A 25,231-nucleotide genomic window follows, 5' to 3' on the forward strand; every position below is an offset into this window, starting at 1 on the left:
TGGCTAAGGTACTTCAATCTGGTTTTTACTGGCCTTCTTTGTTTGCTGATGCTAAGGCTTTTGTTTCAGCTTGTGATGCCTGCCAACGATCAGGGAACATTTCAAAGTGACATGAGATGCCCCAAAATGGTATCTTAGAGGTCGAGGTTTTCGATGTCGGGGGCATTGATTTCCAAGGACCGTTCCCATCTAGTAAAGGTAACATGTACATTTTAGTAGCTGTCGATTATGTGTCGAAGTGGGTTGAGGCAATTGCCTCACCCCATTGTGATGCCAAGACCGTGATTAAGATGTTCAAAAAGGTCATATTTCCCCGATTTAGTGTCCCTAGGGTCGTCATTAGCGATGGGGGAATGCACTTTAAAGAAAAGAAACTAACTTCCATTCTGTCTAAGGTTGGTGTTCAACACCGGCGTGGTTTGGGGTATCATCCCCAAACCAGTGGTCAGGTTGAGGTCTCTAATCGCGAGATTAAAGAGATCTTGTCTAAGGTAGTTTCTAAATCACGGAAAGACTGGAGGCTTAAATTGGAAGACACATTATGGGCCTACAGAACTCCCTTTAAGACACCGATCGGTGCATCACCTTATCGGTTAGTTTATGGGTAATCATGTCATTTACCTGTTGAATTGGAATTTAAGGCTTGGTGGGCAATTCGTGAGCTTAACTTTGATCCTAAGTTGTGTGGTCAGAATCGTCTTTTGCAGCTAGATGAATTGGAAGAATTTAGGCTTAATTCCTATGATAGCTCGCGCATTTACAAGGAAAAGACGAAGAGATGGCATGACAAAATAATTATACCTTGGGAATTTCATGTCGGGCAGAAGGTGTTGCTGCTTAATGCACGACTGCGATTATTTCCTGGCAAGCTGAAGTCCAGGGGGAGTGGTCCTTATACGGTGACAGCTGTTACTAAATTTGGATCCGACGAGCTAGAAAGTCCCGAAGGAAATAGGTTCAAGGTGAATGGGCAATATGTGAAGCATTATCACGAAGCAAATGAAGCAGACAATCGTGTTGAAGTCTTGTACTGCGACGAGCTTGACGCGCCAGTTAATTGATGCCAGAAAGGTCGTGCGGGACCTCATAAACCTGCGCTTTTCGGGAGGCAACCCGGACTGTTTTATTGTATTTTTGTTGAACTATTTCTTTGCCTTTAGCTTTTTGTTGAACTTTAAACGCTGAACTATGCGTCTCTTGTATTTCCCTTGCTCCTTACTCGTGTTTTGCAGGTGCAGCAGCTCGATCGAGAAGTTTTTCTACTCGATCGAGTACATTTTCTTTGATAATCACTCGATCGAGTAACAATTATACTCGATCGACAAGCTGCAGATTCACAATCACTCGATCGAGTGATATATTTACTCGATCGAGTATTATTGACACCAAATCACTCGATCGATCCATTCTAAGTTGCTCGATCGAGCTGTTTCGTCTTCCAGCTGCTAGTTTTCATCTGTTGAGCTGCTGTGTGACTACCTATTACCTCCCATGTTCATGGTCGGTTTGGGGAGGTCCCTCTTCATAACGTCTTGTAAGTATTCTGACTCCGGTTATCCCTTTCTCCTTAGTTTGCATTCCTTTCCCTATTTTTGGTAAATGAGGGCATTGTATGATTTGGTTTGGGGAGGTATGCATCCATATTTGTGTCTGCATGTTTTCTTGCATTCCGTTTGCACGTTTATTTATTTCCGCATGCATTGTCGTTTCTAAATTCAAAAAAAAAAAACCTGAAAAAAATCACATAAAATTCAAAACTTTTCACGTTTAATTTGAGTCGGAACGTTTGAACTTTGACGCTACATTGAATCCTTACCTCTGCCTTGCATATTCTTGACATTTAGTTGGCATGATTATGTGCATAATCTACGAGTTTTTTTTCTCTCTTATCTGAACGAACTGACTTGACTCTTATATTGGCAAGCTACTATACATTCTGAGGTTAAAGCTTTATAAACTAGTGACATTCATGACCGGTTTCATTTAGGATGTGAGTAGTACTCTCTGTAAGGCATGTAACATCAATTTGCATAAGCATGAGTCTAGTCTTCTTAATACCTGTATGCATTCGATCTGTGGATGGTGACACATGTTAGGAGAGACAGTTCCCTTTATTTCATTCTACCCATGAGCCTCACATAGCCAAATTACCTTTTTGTCCTATTAGCTACATTCTATAATTTTGCCTACCCTAGCCAAGGTAGTGATGAGTAGCTGTTTGGAATGTTTTATTGCAGTTTGGTTATATCTCTGATTTCAGAAGTTGGTGGAAGAATCGAAGGGAATGAAAACAAAAAAAATGAATGAAAATGAAAAAAAAAAATTGAAAAAGAAAAAAGAAAAGTAAGAAAGGAAAATCATATGTGAAAGATGAAAAAAATTGTATAGATGATTTTCTCTCCCATGTCTTATTTATATTTTATGGGGAGTTGACAAGTTTATGGTGTTTTATGAGTTGAGTGCATCGAATTTGCACTGTTCTGTATTGTTATTTTGAGTACGAAGTTGGGATGCAGTTTCATAATTTGGATCCGTATTGCTAGTTTGGCTATTAACTCCACATTTCCAAATTCATCTTAGCCCCTTCTTACCCATTACCTCACTTACCCAAATGTAAGTCCTCGGCATGTGTCTTGGTCATTAGTTTGGTTGGAATGCATATGTACGGTTGTAGAGACTTTATTCATGTTAACTGCATGCATGTTCTTGTAGGTCGAGTTAGGTGAGTGTCTTTACTTCTTTCTATCTTTCACATATATACTCACCCTGTGCCTGAATTTGAGTGATGAGCGACCCGTGATAGTCCGATATCTTTGAGTCTTGCAAGGTAGACGGTTCATTAAGGTTTGAGACATTGATTTAATTCGTTTCCACTTACAACTTGCCACTTTGTTAGTTGTTGCATTAAACTGGTTTTGGCGGATGATTTGTAGCTAATGCTTTGGTCCCGTTCCACTGTTTATTCTTAGTTGTATTCACAGTTTGCTTGGGGACAAGCAAAGGTTTGGTTTGGGGACATTTGATGCGTGTGTTTTATATAAGGTTTTTACCTCATTTTTACACGCATTTCTGTACTATTTTGCGTGGCATTTAGCTACAAATACACCCGAATAGTCTACTTTGGTTTGTCTTGTGTAAATTGCAGGTTCAAACTGAAAAGAAGATAAATTGAGCCCAAACTCGTCCCATTTGCATACATTCATGGAGAACAAAGAACCGGAACTTAGAATCTATCACTTTGAAGACGTGTGAGCTGATTTCGGAAGGTGTCATAGTGCCTAACGTGCCAAAATAGCTCGATCGACCACTTTTCTAGTCGATCAAATGCTTTATATCATGAAGATCACACGATCGAGCATCAATATTACTCGATCGAGAAGGCATTATAAGGATTTACTCGATCTAGTGGTTTATTTCCACTCGATCGAAGGGTTTGTTGCTTAGTTACTCGATCGAGCGGTTTTATTCCACTTGATCGAGTGGTTTTACCATGTAATATTGTTTTTCCGCCTATTTTCGTATGGGCTTTTGTAATTAGGCTTTTGGATTAGGTTTAGGGGGAGATTTCGTGTGCTACTTTAAGGAGTAGACTGCGTAACTCCTCCTCACTTCTTTTTTACTCACTTCATCTTTACTCACTGCTTCTTTTTCCATTACTCATTTTCTATTCTATTGCTCGAATTCGGAACTTGTAATCGGTACTATTTTTCCCTTTTAATTCTTAATTCTCGTTCTTAATTCATTTTATTGCTAATACTTCTTTCTCTTCTTTTATTTCTGCGATTGCTTATTTGAATTCTTCTTGTTTATTATTATCATGTTCAATTCCTATTATCTATATGTTATTGTTGTTGATTCGATAATGATGTGTAGCTAATTCCCTCTTGCTAAGACTAGGGAATCCATGATTATGAAGGAATAGTAATCGCCGTATTAGGTTTTATGTTTGTGTAGTCTTTGCTGTTAATCGCTATAATTAATTATATCTATCTAATTGAGTCGACGCAATTAGGCATTTAATCTTAGTAAACCTTGACCAGGACCGAAGGGTAAGAAAGGGTGAGACTCGTAGCGAACATTAGGGCACTGTAGTGAGGGCGGAAGCTAAGCTATTTGTGCTTTAGGGCGAATTGAGACCGGAAGGAGATATTCACTGCCCCATAGACTATATTTGCATTGACCTGAGACCTAGATTGCTTGACTGAATGATCATGGTGAACCGACTGTCTTAGCTGCTTCTTCCTTATTTGCTTAATCTTTATTCTCTTGCCTTTTTCTCTTTAGTTTAGAACAACCAAATTAAAACCCTCAAATTGGTTACTGTGACGAGATTAGTTAAAGCTGACATTTTCCCATCTCCCCGTGGAGATCGACCCGACTTCCCTAGCTATATTAGTTAGAGCCAATTGGTTATTTTTTATAGGTATACGATTGCCCTGTCAGGTATGAAGGGTGGGTATTTATAGAGGATTGTGTGGTGTTGGTTTCTTAAGGTGTTTTTCTGGCGACATTGCCTCAGAGAAGGCCAGTAGAAGCGCGAGCTAGCCTGCACCCCAAGAGGGTCATGTCCTTTTCATGTTTGGACGTGGCTTTTGTTCTAACCAATGTCTTGTTGGTTGTAATTTGTGCTTTTTACAATCAAGTCGTGTAAGATGGTAATGTCAGATGGTATTTAGGTGTTATTTGGGTGAGGTTTTGCATGCTTGACTAGGGTTGACTTGGATTGACTCGTGTTGCGGGATTCGGAGTTGGTTTTGGGCCCTGAGTAGGTTTTAATTATAAATAGTGTTATTTTAATGCAAATGGCGTGATAAAACAAATTATGGCATTTTTTATGTTCGAGACTCAAGTTGACTCAGGTTGCGGATTTCGGAGTCAGCTTTGGCCTAAAGTCGGTTTAAACTCTAAATAGTGTTGTTTTAAAGCAAATGAAGTTTGAGAACCATTTTTAAAATTATTTTTCATGTTTGATCATCGCATTAAAGATCTCATGTATGACCAACCTACGCATGCATATCAAAACTCGTTGTAGTCCGATCATCATCGGGTGTTTTTCAGAAGGTGCAAATAGTGGGTATCTACAAAAAGACAAGCATGAGATTGTTGCATTGCGCAATTTCGTGGGCTATGGGAATATGGGAATGTTAACTCAATCACACAGATATATTAGATATATTGCAACTTCACCAAAATGGATTCTAAAGTAGAATCAATCTCTATATTTAGTAGACTCCGTTAATTTAACATAAGTATATCCTTAAACCATGATATGATTAGTTATGCATTAACACCGTTAAACATGGTTGTAATACCCGGATATTTGGAGACTTATAAAGGAACCTCGGGATGTGGAAAAAAACCTCAGGCTAGACGAGAGGCTACTCGTGAGTAAGACATAGATGTGTAGTGGATCAAGTATAACCCATACAAGACCTAGTGGAGAGTACAGTGGACCGATTAAATGGAATTTGACCGAGTACGAGTTATACTTGACCGAGTGGGTGGCACTCGTTCGAGTACAAGTAGTACTCGATCGAGTGAGTGGCACTTGGCCGAGTGGACTCAATACTTGACCAAGTGCAGCTTGTCAGAGGGCGATATAACCTATATCGGGATCCTTCTTCACCTAATCCTAAATCATTTTCCGTTCTCTCTCTTCAACTCCAAATCTTCTCCTTTCTCTCTAAAACCTCCCTAAAAACTTCTCCATGGGATTTAAGCTTGGATTAGAAGATAGTACTTCCTTTCCTCCACCTTATTCCCGATCTACCCTTTGTAAGTCGGAATCTCACCTTTTCTATTTTCTTAGTACAAACCCTAACTTTTGGAGGTTTTGTTATGGTTAATTAATTAGTAATTATTATGAAATAATATGGCTAATTAAAGGGTAATAATAAAAGGTTTTACATAGTGAAAGTATTAAGGATGTATAGAGATAGTTATTATGCAATTTATATGAGACGGTTTTATGAGACGGATCTTGCTTGTCTCAGATTGCTTATGGATTATGTTAAGAGTTAGAATTTTCCTACTTGGTTTTAGTAATGTAAATGCTTGTTTGGGTGTTCGTTATTCGTTTATTGATGGTATAAGTCGGTTTGGGTCATATTATGATAATGGGATTGTTGTGAGTCTGATGTTGTGGTCGGAAATGCATGTTAGCATGATATTAAATTATGGCGACTCAAAGAGTCAGAATATTTGAGGAATTGGCATTCATGGTATAATGGGAGTATGTCTCATGGTGAGTCCTATATTGGCATATTATGTTGCATATTGCATTCCTTGTGATTATCGTATATGTTGGAGGATATGGTAGAGATGTGGGTGTTGTAGACGAATCGTAATGCGATTGGGAGATCGTATTACGCTTGGGTCGCCTCTTGGAGGTTCCCACTTAAAGAGGGACGTGCATGTTAATGGCTTGAGTTTTGGAGGGGCTCTTGTGGTGTCACGTTGCCTGGCAGGGGTCTAGTTACCACCCGGGCTCGTTACCAGGGGTATGTCCCGAGTACCTGTTTTATGGATTACTATCCGGCTGTTTGGTAGACGGTGTTGCGGTGAGGTCACTGGGTTGTCGGTACCGTGCGTGTGTCCCTGGTACCGATGAGGTGGTTGCGGAGTTGCGGTGGATTGTGTCTTGTGCTTTTCATTGGTGTGTCGCATAATCATATTAATGTGTCGTGTCTTGGATATTTATATTATTGAAACATACGCATGTTGGCTGTGTGTAAATTGTCACCTAATTCCGGGGTGGCCTAGTTTAATCCATATGATATTTCCGATCATATGGTGAGCAGTTTGAGTACAGGTTTGATTTTGGTAGCAAGCGGGACGGGGGCCTAGCACAGACTTTGGAGTCGAGTCGAGTTGCACGAGATAGTAGATGTAGATCTCCTTAGATGGTTGTAGTAGTCTTGACTTGTATATATTTATTCATTGTGTAATTCACTAAACATGTTATTTGTATAAAGAGTTACTTAATTATAGTTCCGATTCACTACCTCGGGAAACGGAGATGGTGACATCTCCCGATTACCTTGGTCGGGTAAGAAGAGGGTGTTACAATGTGGTATCAGAGCGACGATTTTGGAACCTAAACCAATGAACCAAAATGAACCTAGGAGTGTCTAATAAAATGAACCCGACATGAATACAATAGGAGGCCGAACGCTATGTGAAATGTGACGTGATTATATGTGTGTTATATCAAGTTGATGAGTTTCTTGCATTGTGTGGTTAGCTATGATATAGTGTATGTTAACATATGAAGATTGGATAAAAGGATCAATGTGTATAACCTGTTAAGGAGTAGTTATTGCATGCTATTGTGAGAGGGACATTAGTTCCACTAATTGGTTTTCTAATGTCGTACAAGTGTGTGAAGTTTGCTAATATTGTTGTAGAAGTGTGATATATGACGGTTGGTAGGTCGCTAGTGTAAGAATGGTACATCAGAAGTGATAAGTGTGAGGATGCGTGAACTAACTCAGGACGAGTCACCGATAGCCGGTGGACTCCCGAACATTCTCTTTTGTTGCAGGGACGGTACTTCTTGTTTCTAGTCGAAAATTGTAAGCCGTAAGGAAACACTCGACCGAGTGGACCACTTTACAGAAACCTGAAAAGATTCTGGAAATGGGCCACTCGACCGAGTGAAGTAGGGCACTCGACCGAGTGCACGGGCACTCGACCGAGTCAACTCGATACTCTGCCGAGTGTCGATTTGGGCTGAACATTTTCGGGTAAAAATGTGTTTATACCCTATCCTTATCCCTTCCATTCTTCTTCATCCTTCATATCTTACAACACAAAAATTTCTCTAAAAACATTAAAAAAACACCATTGGTACTCATTCTTGAAAGCATTCAAGTTTCCTACTCCATTTATTTTCCCTAATATTTACTAGTTAAGCTAAGTAAGTGATTTTCTCTCTCTTCTTATTTTTCCCCAATTTGATTTTGTTTAGATCTACTCTAATTCCTCCAAATTTTACCAATTATTTGCATGTTTTTGTTTAATTCGGGATAGTAATCAACTTTCTACACCATTATTGTTGTCAAATATGAAATTTGTATGTTTAAATTTTACCCAAGTTAGTATATGTCGAAAATTAGGGTCCTTGAGGCAAAGATTTGATTTTTTATGTTTGATAATTGGATTAATTGTTCAACAAGGGCTTAACCTATGTTGTTAATGTGAGATCTTGTCTTACATTTGAAATTTTGTCTTAAAAATGTTGCTCTAAATTTCGAAATTCATGCTCAAGTTTTGCTTTTTCATGTGTAAAACATGCACTACTACAAATGAGCACTTGGGCCACAGCTAAATTCGTGGCGCAAGTGCTAAATTTCCGTGACAAAATCATTTTTCCACGGGAATACCTTCCGTGACGCAAGTGGTCGTGGCAAAAAGATAGCCACGGGAAAAACCAGAACGTGGTATTATGGTATTTTTGGCCACGGATTCTCTCGTGGGTAATAACTCCCATGGCCAAATAAATTTCCCGTGGCGAAAAAATAATTCCCATGGCAAACAATATATATGAAAATTAAATAAACAAAACGTAAAATTGTTTGTTTTTTTTTTCCCAATGGATATTTTATCATATATGGAACCGTGACAATCTACGTACTTGTTACGCTAGTTAACTCGATTCATTTGAACGTTATTTGTTTTCACCAGTTACGCATCCATGCGCATGGGAGAGGCTTCCCAGGAGATCACTCATCCTAACACTACTCTCACTTGAGCACGCTTAACCGTAGAGTTCTTTTGATGTGCTACCGAAATTGAAAGTTAACTTTGTTGATATAATAAACACTTTGAATCCTTTTAAGTTTATTTTTTTCTTTCAAAATTTACCTTTAATACTATTTAATTACAAATATGTTACATGATTTACAAATTTTTGCAAAGAAAATATTAGTTTGACCAAAACAATCAAATTTTCAATGTGAACCTCCCGACTATGATTTTGACGTCATTTTTTTGCTGAAGTCAACAAAACCATTTTCTCCAAAAAGTAAACTTAATGCAGTTTTACTAACATTTTTTTATTTCTTTAGTTTATCAATATTCTTATTTTCATTTCTCTTGTACTAATTTTTTTGTATATTTATCTATGCAAATTATATAGTATGACCGTCGTTCAACAGAATCGCTTATTTTCCTAAATTGATTTCTCTTTGTTATGACTTATTGTTTCTTTTCTCAAAATTTTCACATTATTTGCACATGTGAGTTTAAATTTTTATAATTTCTTTATTTTTCTTTTGATGCACTCATTTTCAATGAAAAAAAAATCACCATATTAAATTTTTATATTGATAATTTTCCAATATGTTTTTTTTCTTAATTGATTTGTGGGAGATCATTTTTTTTAGTTTGATTTTTTAGCGCATTTATTTTATTTAATCAATTTTTTAATCTAGTATTTGTTTCTTTTTCACTTCTCCAAAAATTTTCCCAATTTTTTTTCTCAACAAGTTCAATTTTATATCAAATTCAAATGTTGCTATAAATATCTTACAAATAAAGTTGTAAATCTAATTTTGAATGAAATAGTTTGACAATATATTAATTTTAGTATTCTCTAAGACATGGTAAATAACTTATATGTTTAGTTTGATATGCTATGGCTTTAAATGTGATACGATCATTTAAGATTGTTCTTCAAAATTATAAAGTTTTAATTAAAAAAGTAAAAGAAATTCACGACTTTATTAAAAAAATTATATATTAAAACAAATTTCTTAAATTATAAATGTTTGTAAAAGCCTACAAAACATAATTGTGATTTGTAAAAAAAATTAAAAAATTTAGACGATAAAATTTTCTTTGCTTACATATAGGTTTATAAAATTTTAAAATTTCTTATTAAAGTAAATAAAATAATAAAATATTAATTAAATTAATCAAAGTGTTTCCAAAATTTTATATTTAAATGTCTTTTAATATTATTTATATTTGATTAAATTTCATTCAGATTTTTTATTTTTTTTAATCAATCAAGTTTTAGGTTTGCCTTAACATGAAAATATCTTAATTTAAGTCGGAAAAGATACTCGTCATGGGTGTTTGCTAGTTCGTGGCTAAAAATTGTTTTGCCACAGAACATTTCTTGGCTAAATAAAATTTCGCCATGGGTGTGACATAGCTCGTGGCTAAAATTATTATTTGCCACGAGTGTAGCCTAATTCGTGGCGCAAGTGACTTTTTGCCACGGGAAAAGTTATCCCGTGGCATAATTTTTTTTCCAAAATAATGAATAAGGTTTTCCCGTGGCTAAGCAGAATTTAGCCGCGAATTATAAATGTCGTGGCATAATTCGTGGCGCAAGTGACAATTTGTTGTAGTGATGGTTTAATTGTTTTGTAAGGCTACTACTCTTGTTAGTAATGCTATATTTTGACTTAAACCGAAAATTTCGTCTCAAAATATCCTTCTAAATTCTCGAAATACATGGCATGCATGACCACATTTTAATTTTTGCACTTAAAACATGGTTTATTACTTCATAAGGTTTCAAGCTTGGTTAGTAATGTCATGCATGGTCTTAAATTTGAGAAGGTGTCTTAAAAGTTGTCTTCAAAGTTTCGAAGTAGTATGCATATGTGGATTTTGATTTTTCATGCTTAATGTTTGCTTTATTTGTCTCTTGATACTCCAATTGTTGATAATAGTGTATCGTATTGCCTTAAATTATAAATTTTGCCTCAAAATTATTAAATTTTCGAAATGTATGGTAGTATAACATAAATTTTGATTTTCATACTACTTCCTTGATTTAATTATGTCAAAAGTTTGATAACAACTACAAGTAATGTATGATGCCTATATTAGGTTTAAAATGTTGTGTAGTTTCACTAGAATTTCATTTTTTTCATAAAATTTGTGTCTTGAGAAAACTTTTGGTTGATTAAAATTCAAAAGTACCATGTGAAATTTTTCCCCCCTAATTGTTGTTGTTTTTTTTTTTTTACGAAATGTAAGCATTTCCATTAAACTACAACAAAGTGTTACACCTCTACCATTTTGGCTACAAACAGTTTTCAAACACCCAGCATGGGTTTTACAAATATCATTTTACACTCCTTAACCATTCAAAATCTCTTTTATGTAATCCTGGTTTTAGAAGTGTCGATACTCTAAGCTTTATCTCCTTCTTGATCAGCTCCCATACTAGCTCTGGCCTAAGCAAACTGCCTTCAACCCGAGCCATGTTTCTATGCATCCAGATGTGGTAGTATTCTGCTATAGCAGCACATAGCAACACCCCCTTCTTCAACTGCGAGTATTGTCCATTTCTAACCCACAGGATAAAGTTAGAAGAAGGAATAACACTACCACACAGTCTAACAACCACCTCAATTATCCTCCTGCTATATGGACACATCTGAAAAAGATTAGCATGATTCTCTATACTTGTACCACACAGCAGACATTCATTGTCAGTAGCTTCTCGAGGAATTAGTCACCCTATAAATTGGTGTTTAAGAATACACCAGTTATTCCATACCAACTTATGCCATTGCACAGTCTGAAACTTTTCACTCAATAGCTCATATCCACTTTCCAAAGTATATTATTTTGAATCCAGAAGCCACTGTCCATTCTGATAACCAGGTGCCATTTTCTTTTTCAATTTGCAAATAGATTTCAAACCCCGGCTCATGTCTCCACTAGGGCTGTAATCTTCCCAATTTCCTCCTTTTATATACACCTGATTCACCCACTTTACCCATAATCTGTTAGGATTACAGTAAATCCACCATACCAATTTACCAATTACAGCAAGATTCCAGGACAGGCTATCCTTTATACCCAAAACTCCTTCAACTCGTTCTAAAAAAATAGGATTTCGCGTAATCAGTTGCTGGTATTCAGCAAGTCCCGTTAAAAAATAATCACAAATCCTCCTTCAAGCTTAGGGGAGCACACCTTGTCCCAGCTAACAATAGGAACTCTAATAAAATCCTTACTCCAATCCCATAGATAATTTTTGCATATTGAGTTGACTTAATTGAGAACTCCTTTTGGGATTACAAAAATGTTAATCCAGTAGGTATAAATGGCAGTGAGAACTAAATTCACCAAAACCAACCTACCAAAATAGGATAACCACTTTGTCCCAAAGCTTCTTATCATGCTCACTAATTTCTCCACAAGAACATTACAATATGATTTTGACATCCTACCACAAGTTATTAGTACGCCCAGATACATAAAAGGCAGGTGCCCCTCATGAAACCTTGAAATCTGTAGAATGTCCTTCTTGGCCCAGCCAAGGACTCCATTAAAATATGCACTAGTCTTTGAAGGATTCATTTGAATTCAAGAGACAGAAGAAAAGGTTGTAAAGGATCTTAAGAGTACCATAATAAAAGCCACATCTCCCTTACTAAAAAGCAAAAGATCATCAGCAAATATTAAATGGGAGAGCTTCAACTAACCACACATATGATGATACTTAAATGGCATAATTTTAGTAGTATAAGCCATGATCCGACTCAGGTACTCCAAAGTAATAGTAAACAACAGAGGAGAAAGGGGGTCTCCTTACCTCAACCCCTTTGCCCCTTAAAAATGACCAAAATTTTCTCCATTGAGGACAAGGGAATAAGAGGCTGTTTGTGTAATACTACGGTTTTATGTGCTGTTGGGTACTCTATCGAGTAAGGCTTACTCTATCGAGTAAATGTGTTTTGTCGTTCTCGACAGTTTTCTGTCTATAGGGGCCACTCGATCGAATACCTCACTTACTCGATCGAATGCGTCCATTCTTAGGGGTTTTTGGCCAAGTTTTGATAGCAACGTGAGATTGGTATTTAAAGGATTTTTATCAGTTTCTTTTTACTTTTAACCCTATTCTAGATATTTTACACAAGAGAATAAGTTACGTAGCTTTCCTCTCTCACATTGCTATCAAATCCAAGGGCTTGAGTCGTCGGATTGCAGAGTTCTTTACATCTTTGAGACCGTCGTATTGTGGGTAAGATCCTAGTACAGTTTTTATATTGTTTCGTTAACTTTGGTTTAAACCCTAATTGGGTAATTTCGGGGTTTTGGGAGTATTGTTGGTATTAGTTTGTGATTGTATGTTGATAGAAGGTGATTTCGTAGAGGAGCGTTTCTGATCTGCTGTTGTGTCGGTTATGCTGATTGCATTTCCAAGTAGGGTTTCCTACTAAGCTATTGTTTACATGAATATGAGATGGTTGATTGGTTGTTGATTGTTGGTTAATGGCATTTGTCTATATCGTAATTAAATTGAAATTGTTGATGTTGTAGTTGTAGTTGGTTGTTGTTGTTTGTCGGTGGTTCGCAAGGTGCGCCCTCGGCTGAGTGGAGTCACTTGTGGGAGTGGCTTCACGCCCTTAATTCGCCCCTTGTGGAACCCGCCACAAGAGGGGATTTGCACATTAAGGAACATGGGTTTGCGCTCGGTAAAGATGAGCGAGGCTTACACTAGTACAAAAAAGTTAATAAGCGGCGTCAATTAAGGGCTTAATTGAGGCGTTTTATGAGTAGCAGCAAATGAGGCGGCAGCAAATAGTAATATCATTTGCGGCGTATTAAAAAACGCCTCATATAATGTTTATTTGCTGCGTTTTTTGAAAAAACGCCTCATTTATAGTCTAGTTATTTGCTGCGTTTTCTGGAGTAAACGCCTCATATGGGGATTGTTTTGCTGCGTTTTTTCAGTGAATACGCCGCAAATGAGGTCTATTTTTTATTATTTTTTTTTTATTAAAGAAACAAAATTGTAGCTTAATTTTTTTTGTACCGTGAATATTACCTGCAATTAATAAAAATCAACATTATTCCATAGACTATCCAAAAGAAACTTCTGATTAATCACCAAATTTGATCACACCAAAAGGTTGATATCTTGTACATTCCCCAATATTTTGTCATCAAAACATAATACATCGAAAAGAGAAGCATATAAATAGATAAAAGTTTCAGAAATAAACAAAGGACACAATTATTCAGCTAATACAACGACTAGTGAAGTACGACGCCCATTTATCTCGTATTTGGTTGATCTCGCATTCAGTGTAGACGACATCTTCCTTTGTTGAGCTCCAAACCTATAAACAAGAGACCAAGGGAGTACATGATATTAGTTTATTTGCATTGCAATGTGAAAAACCGGACACACCATTCTCGTGTAAACCAGTTGCCACATCCAGAAAGTTGCACAATATTAAGGAGAAGCATCAGCAAGGAAAACAAGAAAAAGAACAAGACTTATAATCAGCTACTACATTTCCTTTTCTGATGCTTAGTTATTAATTTCATTTTCAGGTTAAGACACCAATGTATCACTTGCTGAGCAGGGATTCTGCACCCCAACCACCTGCTAACCAGTCCAAGACACCTGCTGCTGAAATTGCACCCAAAGAACAGGTGATCATGTGTCTCAAACTCCACTCCACACAGCTCACAGTCCCCATCTATTTGCATACCATGCTGCCCAAGCCTATCCTTAGTTGTAAGCCTCCTCAGCACATAAAGCCACGCAATGAATGAGTGTTTAGGAGTATTCAGTCTACCCCATATCACAGGGTGCCAGTCAACCTTAGGTATATCACCCCTCAACCATTTATATCCAGCCGTAGGTGTGTACACCCCTCTATTAGTCCCCCAAATGCCATTCACATAACCTGCCTTCATTCGTTCCTTTACTTTACAGATTTGGCGCCATGTCCAACTTGCATTAGTAGTAGGTTGGTACTCAAAGTGAAGTAACTTGGTTATTTGCTTAAGAACACATGCTAAATAAAATTAAAGCATGACAAAACAAAGTGAAGTAATTTCTTACTTGCGCATTCTACAGTTTCCCTGTCAATCATATTTATACGATTATCGGAACAAACAAAATCAAAAGAAGAGGCATAAGACTACTAGGTATCACAAACTTCAGAATCACAGATTTTAACAACAATCAACTTTTATTTTGAAACCATATCCCCCTCGTTTCATAGTATTTCAGATCAATATCAACAAGTTTGAGAACATTATTTTTGAAGTATAAAAAAGACAGAGAACCTAATTTGCAGGCGCGAGTGTTGTTTGAGGCTTACTAACTAGGCACAAGGCAGGCAGGCAGAAGAAGAGAAGCAACTGACTTATCCAGATCAATTATTTCCAGGCAATTTATTCAACAGCAACAACAAAATGATAAACATGATACAATGCAACATATTGAAACAAACAAAATCATAAGAAGCAGAATAGTACTAGGCGTATTGCAACATATTTCAGCAAGACTGAGATGCTCCTCTATTCCCGTATGAATCATTGTTAGAGTATTACCAGTACCATTAGGTGTATTTACTCTTTAAACTTAAAAATAAAAGTCATTTGCCTTGACAAAGTCGTACCTTCTCCAAGTCTTCTACGGTTGTGCAACTCTTGACAATATCGTACATGAAGCGCAACACAAATAAACCACAGTCGACCTCCCCACTTTGTTGAGGGCACTACAAGCAAGTCATATTAGAATATAATTAGATAATTGTCGATTAAATAAGAGCTAATACAAAATTTGCATAATGTACATGAAAAATTAATCTCACCTTCATGGATTTCCATAATGGTTCTCTCCTATTATTCTTCAGTTTACCACCAGACATTTTGTACCTTTTTAGAGCGCTACACAAATATGATGGTTGTTAGAATATTTCTAGAGTATATGTATGTCAAATGCTGGCCAAAAACTTAAACATAAACTATAACTTACCTAAGAACTACCATCTTCATATATAACTTTCGTCCTTCTTTGAGACTGATTGAGTCAAACTCATATATGGTGTAGGTTTGTGGAGATATAACAAGTAGCAACCAATGCTTACTACATAGAAAATTAAATTAGTGTTAGATAGGAGAATTCAAGAATAAGATTATGTTAATCAACAAATTAAATTACTAAGTTACCTATCGAAAATCGGGGCTAAAATGAACTTATCATCATTGATATCTGCCTTTTGAAATGCCGAAGTAAGATATGCAATTGCATTCTGTGTATTCTTAATCAATTTTGTATCTGAAGTAGCATCAGGGCACAACCATCCAAGACGAGGTCGGGTATCAGCTTTCATTAAATCATCTCGAATTGCCCTACATGTACATCAAACTAATGAAAATAAGTATTTGTTTAGTATATATAATCTATCAGAATGAAGCTAAAGTTATAGTGAGATAATTAACAAGACCTTATAAAGATCTGGATAATTGATATACTAAGCACACTCCACTTGAGGAACTCCTTTAGGTCATCCTTGTACACTTCTGTTTTCCCATCCTCTTCAAAATAAAATAAATCAGCATCAAAGTAAACGTCAAACGACTCTCCATCACCCATTGTACCGATAAGAGTATTTAACCACTGGCAATCCGGACTTAAGGACTCCACCATGAGCTCCTTGGCAGGTGTTTTAGTTGGTGTAACCGACAATCTTGTATGGTGAGAGGTGCTACCCAGTACCTCAAGTCCTTTCCTCATCAAATTCTGGTCACCCTAATAAAGAAATACCATGAAATCAACCGATAAATGATATATTGCCTAATTGTGAAACTTTCTAGTTAGTTGTCATACCTCTTCTTCAAGCCTCACAAATGCAACTGGCCACTGTACAAAACTTCCAACTGCGTCACTTAATACGTGAAGATCGTACACTTGCACGGGAACCGGAAGTGGAAGACACTGAAACTCTTCATGAACAATGGATAATTTCACCCTCACATTATCGAGCACAATTGAACCTTCTTTGCCCTCTTCTACAGGAAATGTCTTGCCACGGGCAACCTCATATGACACACCACTATGAGGGTCTGACAGAAAAAGACGGCAAGGAGTATCATTCTGCATATATCACATGTTTTTCCTTAAAGTGTTAGCTACACGCAGTAATAAGTACAAATTGCTGACAAAAATGAATAATAGTTACCTTGAATATCAGTGGCAAAGATGGCTCTAACTGATTACCTTCAGCATTGTTAGGACATATCTCATTCTCAACCGCATTAGGTAACTTCAAACCCAGTTGTTGTAAAAAGGCCAAGACATCGCTCTTAAGCTCTGATTTAAACACATCTCTAAACTCCTCCCTAAGTTCATTTTTTATGGCCTCTCGTTCTTCCGACGATGTTCCACTTTTACTTGAACCGCCAATTTTAACAGTTGGAGCCCCAAATGCTTCTCTCACACTGATATTAACTCCACCAAAACCTTTTGCACGACCAGGATGATCTGGCTTCTCACCAAGCGCATAAAATAAACAATCTTTCTCTCGCTCTGCAACAAACTTTCCTTCAGCTTCCTTCTTTCTTAACTCACGCTAATATTCAATTCAAATACAAATGTGAGTACAATGTAAAAGGCATTGCAGTAGCAATGAGAAGTACTAGCCTATAATCTGATTTCAACCCAGTTGTTCCAGTTAACAAACATTTCAATTTCTTTAAAAAAGAAAAGCAAGAAACCAGTTAACAAAAATAAGATAGCAGTAACTTACAACTTCGTTAGCTACTTCCTTGGTTTTAGGATTTTTTATCACATATTTTCCAGTTTGCTTATCTTTTACATGCATTGCACAATACCAGTCATCAGCTCGATTAACCTCAATTGTTGCAGTTCCGGCAGATGACACATCTCCAGTACCACTTCCTGTTCTAGTAGTGACTCCAGCGGATGCTGAAGTAGAAGTGCTCTGTGGATAAAAACCATCCTTGATCCAAATAGCTCGAGCAGTATTGAAGTCATATTGCCCCATGTGATGGTAATGGTTATTTTGTTTGGCACTCTTAATTGCCTTTTCACGTTTTCTCTAGTCAAAATAACAGATAAAATAAGCACCATTAGCTTCTACACAAAATAAAGACTGAACCACACTTTTTTAAGTTTTCTCTAAGCAGGAAATCGTTTAACTCACCTTGGCTGGACTAGAAGTTTTGATTTGCTGAAAAAGTTTCCAATCTTCTATTTTAATATGACTCCAAATATCCGGGGGCTCCTTTCCATCCTCTTTTATGGTTCTTTGCCTTGTCTTTGTGATCCATCCGCTAACCAATTTAGCTTTAAAATCCCTAAACCTTTTGGCAACACCAGCCAAGAACTTCTTCCTCAATTTCTTGTCATCAGGAATATGGAATAAATTCTAGAAATCACAAGATATTTAAAGTTAGTTGTGTCATTTTTTTTAAATGTAGATGTAAAAGATATAGTTACAAACTAGTTAATAGCTATCTGAAATTAGTTTACCATTGTGTCTTCCCACATTAACTTCCTCTTTCCCACACTCACATCTTTCCAATTCCAATTAATGTTGAACTTTCGCATGCAAAACCCCAATTGCTGGCCATATTTACGCCGCCATAAACCTCCTGGGCGACTGATAGCATCAAACTCCAGCTTCATAGGCCCTGGAGCTCTTATCCCTTTTGTCGCACCTCTTCCCTTTCGCGAGCGCTTCCGTTTTTGTAAAACAGTAGGCACGGTTATAGAGGTGGATGGATTTGTAGCCTCCTCCATATCTAGCTCCTGACATATAGGGGCTGCATCTGCTAAACGTTCATATTCATCAAATTTGCGCTCCTCTTCTTCCTCTAGCCTACGAGCTTCTAGAGCCTCCATCTCATCAGCAATATCATCTTCATCACCCCTGTCCTCTTCAAGGTCATTGTCATATGGTGCATCATCGTCATATGATGCATCATCAGTGCCAAAAGACTCATCATCAGTGCCATCATCATTGTAATCATCATCATCCTCGGGAATCTTATAACTATCCTCATTATCCATGAAGTATACCTGAAATATAGTCATCCATATAAATAAAGTAAGAACATAGATTTACACTTAAAAATGAAAGAATCAGATTTAACACTAAACTGATATCCACTAGCTTGAACTATTTATTACCATAATCAACATTAAGGATTGTGCACAGTAATCCCTTCCCCGTGGTCAGAACGTAGGTAGACCGTGTCAAGATTTGTACCATCGCCCACATTGTTTATCGGATTTGCAAAAGGTGGTATATCTTGGAACTCATCATACTCATTTTCATCAAGGACGTCCCAAACGCCCAGAATTCTTCTCTTTCCATGGACTACAAGAGACCAACGATGGTCAGATGGATCAAGAATATAAAACACTTGTCTAGCCTGTGATGCAAGAATGAATGGCTCATCATTATCTCGTAAACGACTCATATCTACTTGAGTAAAACCAAATTCATCTATATGAACACCACGTCGACTGTTCTCAATCCACTTGCATCGAAAAAAAGGAACCTTAAAATCACAAAAATCTAACTCCCATATTTCTTGAATGACCCCATAGTATGATAGTGTCGCATCAATGGGTGATTTATCCTTAGAATTGGCAAATTCTCTTGAAGATGCAACCATCGACACACCACTATTCTGCACTGATAATGACTTTTTATCTTGGCGTTCGGTATAGAAAGTGTATCCATTTATGGTAAACCCTTCGTAAGAGTGCACACTTTCTCTAGGACCATATGCCAGCCATTTGATTGTATCAGGTACAACATTGTCTGTATTTGACAATTCTTTCATTACTTCATTGTAAAACCACTCCACAAATGTACGATTATGCTCTTTCATCAACCACATTTCACCTTTAGAAGGATAGATGGAAGCTAAGTCCTGCTTATGTCTTTCCAAATATGGTTGTACGGCTTCACTTTGCTGTAACGCGTATAAATGTGCTTTATTTCTTAAATTTGATGGCGGTGAGATTTCTTTAGCACCAACCAGGCCTTTGCCTTCAAACCTTCCATCATCTCTAGTCCTTGGCAGACCAATAGCCTGAAGCTTGTTCACAAACTCACTACAATACTCATAGACCTCCTCACTGACAATCCCTTGAACAATACTAGCTTCAGGTCGGGCTGGATTCCTTACCATATCTTGTAAGGCACCCATGTGCCTTTCAAAGGGATAAGCCCACCTCAGAAATACAGGACCACACAACTTAATCTCTCGGACAACATGTGAAATTAGATGAACCATAATATCAAAAAAAGAAGGTGGAAAATACATCTCGAACTGACAAAGTGTTTCAATAACATCGACTTGTAGTGCATCTAGTGTCTCCGGATCAACCACTTTATTACATATTGTATTAAAAAATGAGCAAAGTTTAGTAATGGCACATCTTACATACTTTGGCAAAATCCCGCGAATTGCGATTGGTAAGAACACTTGTATCATGACATGACAATCATGGGACTTCATGCCAATTAATTTTAAATCATTCCTAGATACTAGCCTCTTTATATTAGATGAGAACCCAGTAGGGACCTTAATCCCGTACAAACATTCACAGAATAATTTTTTTTCTACTTTAGAAAGGGTGTAACAAGCTGGTGGAAGATAAAAGGATGAACCTTTCCCCTTCCTACTCTTATCTTTCTGAACTGGCCATAACTTTGATCGAATTTTCATATCCTCCATATCTTTACGCACTTTCAGGCCATCCTTTGTCTTACCTGGTAAATTCAGCAGTGTTCCTAAAAGAGCATCACATACATTCTTCTCTATGTGCATCACATCAAGACAATGTCTTACTGGCAAGTCCTGCCAATATGGAAGTTCCCAAAAGATAGACTTTTTCTTCCATAGACAGCCCGACTCTTTGATTTTAACAGTCTTACCAAAAACTGTTTTTATATCTATAACCCGCTCATATACCTCTTTTCCGCTCAGTGGTTTACGAGCTACTTCTTCCTCCACTTTTCCATTGAATGGTAACTTCTTTTTCCTATATGGGTGAAAGCGATTGAGTGACCTTCTATTATCCAGGTAAACATATTTCCCAGAATGTGTTAAATATGTTGATTTCATGTCATCATCACATATAGGGCATGCTTTCTTTCCCTTCACTTTATATCCCGACAAATTACCATAAGCTGGATAGTCGTTAATGGTACAAAATAACATTGCACGCAACATAAAATTCTCACTAGCATGTGCATCGAACGCGGTTACACCTTCGTACCATAACTTCTTAAGATCATCAATTAGTGGAGCAAGGTAAATATCTATGTCATTCCCTGGTTGCTTAGGCCCAGATATTAAAAGTGACAGCATAATGTACTTCCGCTTCATGGTTAACCAGGGAGGCAAATTATAAATCACCAATAGAACTGGCCATGTGCTATGTAAACTGCTCAAACTACCAAATGGGTTCATCCCATCCGTGCTAAGCCCAAGTCTCAAATTTCTAACTTCATTCTTAAATTCAGGGTACTTATCATCAATTATTTCCCACTGAGGAGAATCTGCCGGATGCCTAAGCTTCCCGTCTTTCTTCCTCCCCTCAGCATGCCACCTCAAATGCTTAGCATCACTCTTGATAGAAAACAAACGTAAAAGGCGTGGTATTATTGGAAGATACCATAGCACCTTTGCAGAAGGATACTTCTTACCAAGCTCAAACTCAATCCCATCTGCCAACTTGTAACGTGATTTACTACAACGCGGACACTCATGTAAATGGCTGTACTCATTGCGATATAGTAGACAATCATTTGGACAAGCATCAATTTTTTCGTAGCCTAAATCCAACGGACACAACAATTTTTTAGCATAATAATTTGACTTTGGGATTTGGTTTCCTTCGGGGAACATGTCTTGCAAAGCTTCCAACAACTCTGTGAAGCTTTTGTCACTCCAACCATGTTTTGCTTTAATGTTAAAAAATGTTAGCACCGCATACAACTTAGTATATTTAATACATCCAGGATATAACGGAGTTTCAGATGCCTGCATCAAACTCTCAAATACATCAGGTCGGTTACTCATTTCATCTTCAAGCCCATTTAACATCTCATTTAACCGATCATCATCATCGTCCACATTTTCATCGTCAATAGTAACTCTAGTGTCCTCATCAGAAACATCAATATTAGGATTAGGTTCCTCCTCTAAGTGGTGTTCTATGTCTACATGGTGTTCAATTTCTTCATGTTGCCCAGACATTTGATCATTTATGCTACTATCTTCCCTATATACTCCTTCTTCACCATGCCATATCCAAATGTGATAATCTTGTCTAAACCCACGACAAACAACATGTTCCCTTAACACCCTTATGCTAGGAACGGTTTCCACATTGGAGCAATCAACACAAGGGCAAAAAAACTCATCATCGCCCATCCTTTTGGCATAATTAAATGCACTTCTACAAAAATCTTCCACCCCTTTCCTAAAATCCATTGAACTACGGTTACCATACATCCAACTCCGATCCATCTCAATCGTAACTAACTAAAGTAACGCGGCCTGGAGAATGATATAAACACATAAAATGTTACATACTCTTAATATATGGAAGAAAGTTCCCTAAAAGTGGTTAGTATTAGATACTGAGATATTAGTATTAGATACTGTATATATCTTTTTCCTTCAAAACTACTAGGGGTTTAACCTTAGTAGCCAAGCCCTAGATCCGCCCCTGCCTAAAATATACATGAATTAAACATAAGCGAACAACATCTAGTACTAAAAGATGCAAGCCTAAAGAACAAAAAATTCAACTGCAGAAACCAGTAGACGATTTGCGACAGATACCATCTTACCTTTTACATTTCATTTAATTCTGTAATCGGTAAAACATGTCAAATTTCGTATAAGCCTACACGAATTTCTGCAATTTTACATAAAGTAACTACTTTTACACATAATCCTAAATGATTCTGATTGAAAACAAAGAATTGAGAAACAAAGGATTCAAAATTTCAATTAACAAAAGCCCTTATAGTACCCATAAGCCTGATTGAACTTTCATACATATAACCCTAAAATTTTACATACACATAACATAACCATATGTCATATATATATATATGTATATATCAACAAGTTTGTTTCTGAATTATGACGATAGCCTAACTAATACAATAAAAACAACCAATTAAATTGCCACAAATTAACGAGTTCATAAGTAATCCAAATCGACAATAATCTAAAGTAAAAACGCAGTATAATTAAAAGAGAAAATACTTACAAGGTGGAAGCGTTCTATCGAATTGGGCGGAGTGGTTACTGGCGAAGTGGTTGTCGGAGATTTTGGTTGTCGGAGATTTTGGTTGTGCGATTGCAGTTTCTAGCGATTGCGTTTGTGTGTTTGTGAGGTTGTGTTTGTCTGAGATGGTGTTTATGCGGTTTTGTCTGAGATAAAGGTAAAGTGTTTATTAATATCGATAAAGGTAAAGTGTTTTTTACTTTGGAATATATTATTAAAACCACTTGCAGGCTGCAGCGTTAAATAGGAAAACGTCTCTTATAATTTGTTTGAGGCGTTAAGCAACAATACGCCTCATTTGATTTCTGTGTCTTTAACAAAAAAAATATTAATTTGCGTCTATTAGCCAAAAACGCCTCAAATCCATAGCCGCAAATTAACTCTTTTGTACTAGTGTTAGGTGGGAACGGCTGCGGTCCCCCACTTGCGGCGTGGAGTACTGGTTGCGACCGTAATCTGGCAGGGCTAGACCTTCAGGCTAGCCAGGTGATTGGTGATGTGACGGTGTTGGAGAATTGGGTTTGTATATTGTTGTTGTATAACTTATATTATGTATGCAGTAACTGACCCCGTTTAATTGTTTTAAAAACTGTGGTGATCCATGGTGAGCATTTATTGAGCAGGTATGATTGGATGCGCGAGGGATTAGCGGGGCATGATTCAGCACGAGTTTAATAGAAGACTTCCGCTATTTTATGTCGAACATTATATTTACTTTAGTTGGTTTTTTGGATTTGGAACAATTGTATCATACTTTACAGTCTTTGGATTTTGATGTATTCACTTAAACTATTTATTAAAGTACGTTCTTTTATGGTCTATTTGATATTCATTGCCTCCGGTAATTGAGATGGTAGTACTCTCATGAATTAGGTGGTCTTGGTAAGGCACCTTGGTGTATGGGGGTGTTACAAAGTGGTATCAGAGCGACGATTTTGGAACCTGTAACTAATGAATCTAATGAACTTAGAGAGTCAAATTAAAATGAACCCGGGTAGGAGTTGTTAGGAGCTAATGCAAAGACTTGGAAGACGTCCTAAAGTCGCGAACTCGCCCTACAACTTTGAACCAGACACTATGGGGTGTTATAGGATCGCTATGTGTGTACTAACGTTTATATGAATATGTTGGATGGATGATGTGTGGTTAAATGGAGGATGTGGTGGAAAAGGGTGAAGGTAGATGTGTATGATAATATGATTTTGGTTAAATATGTTGTATGATGAAATTATTTATTATGTGGCGATAATAGTAACATGTGAATAGGAGATATTATGTTGTATACGTATATTTTATTGTTGCGAAAAGTTATAAAGTCAAAAGCATGCGGGTAGTTAGAAACGTCAGCATGACTCGATCGAGTGGGGGTAACTCGATCGAGTAGGGTGGACTCGATCGAGTGGGCTGAGCTCGATCGAGTGGGTATATGACAACGTTGGGCAGTAGGTTCTGTTTTGTTCAACTCGATCGAGTAGGTGGAGAACTCGATCGAGTGGGGCTTACTCGATCGAGTACGTGTGTGACTCGATCGATTGTGTTTTTATGTCAGTTATGGTCAGGTTCAGGAGTTGGGGAACTCGATCGAGTAAGTGGGCAACTCGATCGAGTGGGAGTGGTTACTCGATCGAGTAGGTGATGTGCGGGTCATATTTGCTTTGAGCTGTAGGCTATGTGCTTACGTTTATCTCTCCTCTTAATAGCTCAAAGATATGCCGCCAAAGATATCTGCCATGTATGTTAGGGCTCAGGAGATGAGTGTGGACGAGATTGCCAAGATGCTTGAGCAACAAGATGCGCTTACCAAGGCCCTTAAGAGGTTTGAAAAAGATAAAGATGTCGAGGTAGACTTTGCCAAGATGATCACTACGATATCCCGCTACAACCCAAAAGAATATATGGGTACTGGTGCGCCAATTTTGCTCGACAATTAGCATAAGGAGATGGAGAACATCTTGGGAGTGGTTCATTGTGCCGAGGATTTTAAGGTTGAACAAGTTGCGTTCTACCTAAGAGATGCTGCAGGGGAATGGTGGGACAAGGTGAGGGAGAGTGCCCTAGATCTTTATCTGAAGCAGGGTAAGTCAGTTATACCTTGGGTTGAGTTCAAGAGAGCGATGGGGAGGGAGTTCGTTCCGGAGCACGTTCGCAGTAAGTTGAGGGAGGAGT

The 25,231-nt window shown here is 37.4% G+C and overlaps 1 protein-coding gene across 1 annotated transcript; it reads right to left on the reverse strand.

Moving 5' to 3' along the window:
* Window positions 1-18,942: 18,942 nt before the first annotated feature.
* Window positions 18,943-22,293, reverse strand: LOC141607966 (uncharacterized). Its single transcript, XM_074427316.1, has one exon. It carries the CDS (start codon window positions 22,291-22,293, stop codon window positions 18,943-18,945), a length of 3,351 nt encoding a protein of 1,116 aa, XP_074283417.1.
* Window positions 22,294-25,231: the final 2,938 nt, after the last annotated feature.

This window comes from Silene latifolia, chromosome 10, assembly GCF_048544455.1.
Source record: "Silene latifolia isolate original U9 population chromosome 10, ASM4854445v1, whole genome shotgun sequence".
Classification (NCBI taxonomy): Eukaryota; Viridiplantae; Streptophyta; class Magnoliopsida; order Caryophyllales; family Caryophyllaceae; genus Silene; species Silene latifolia.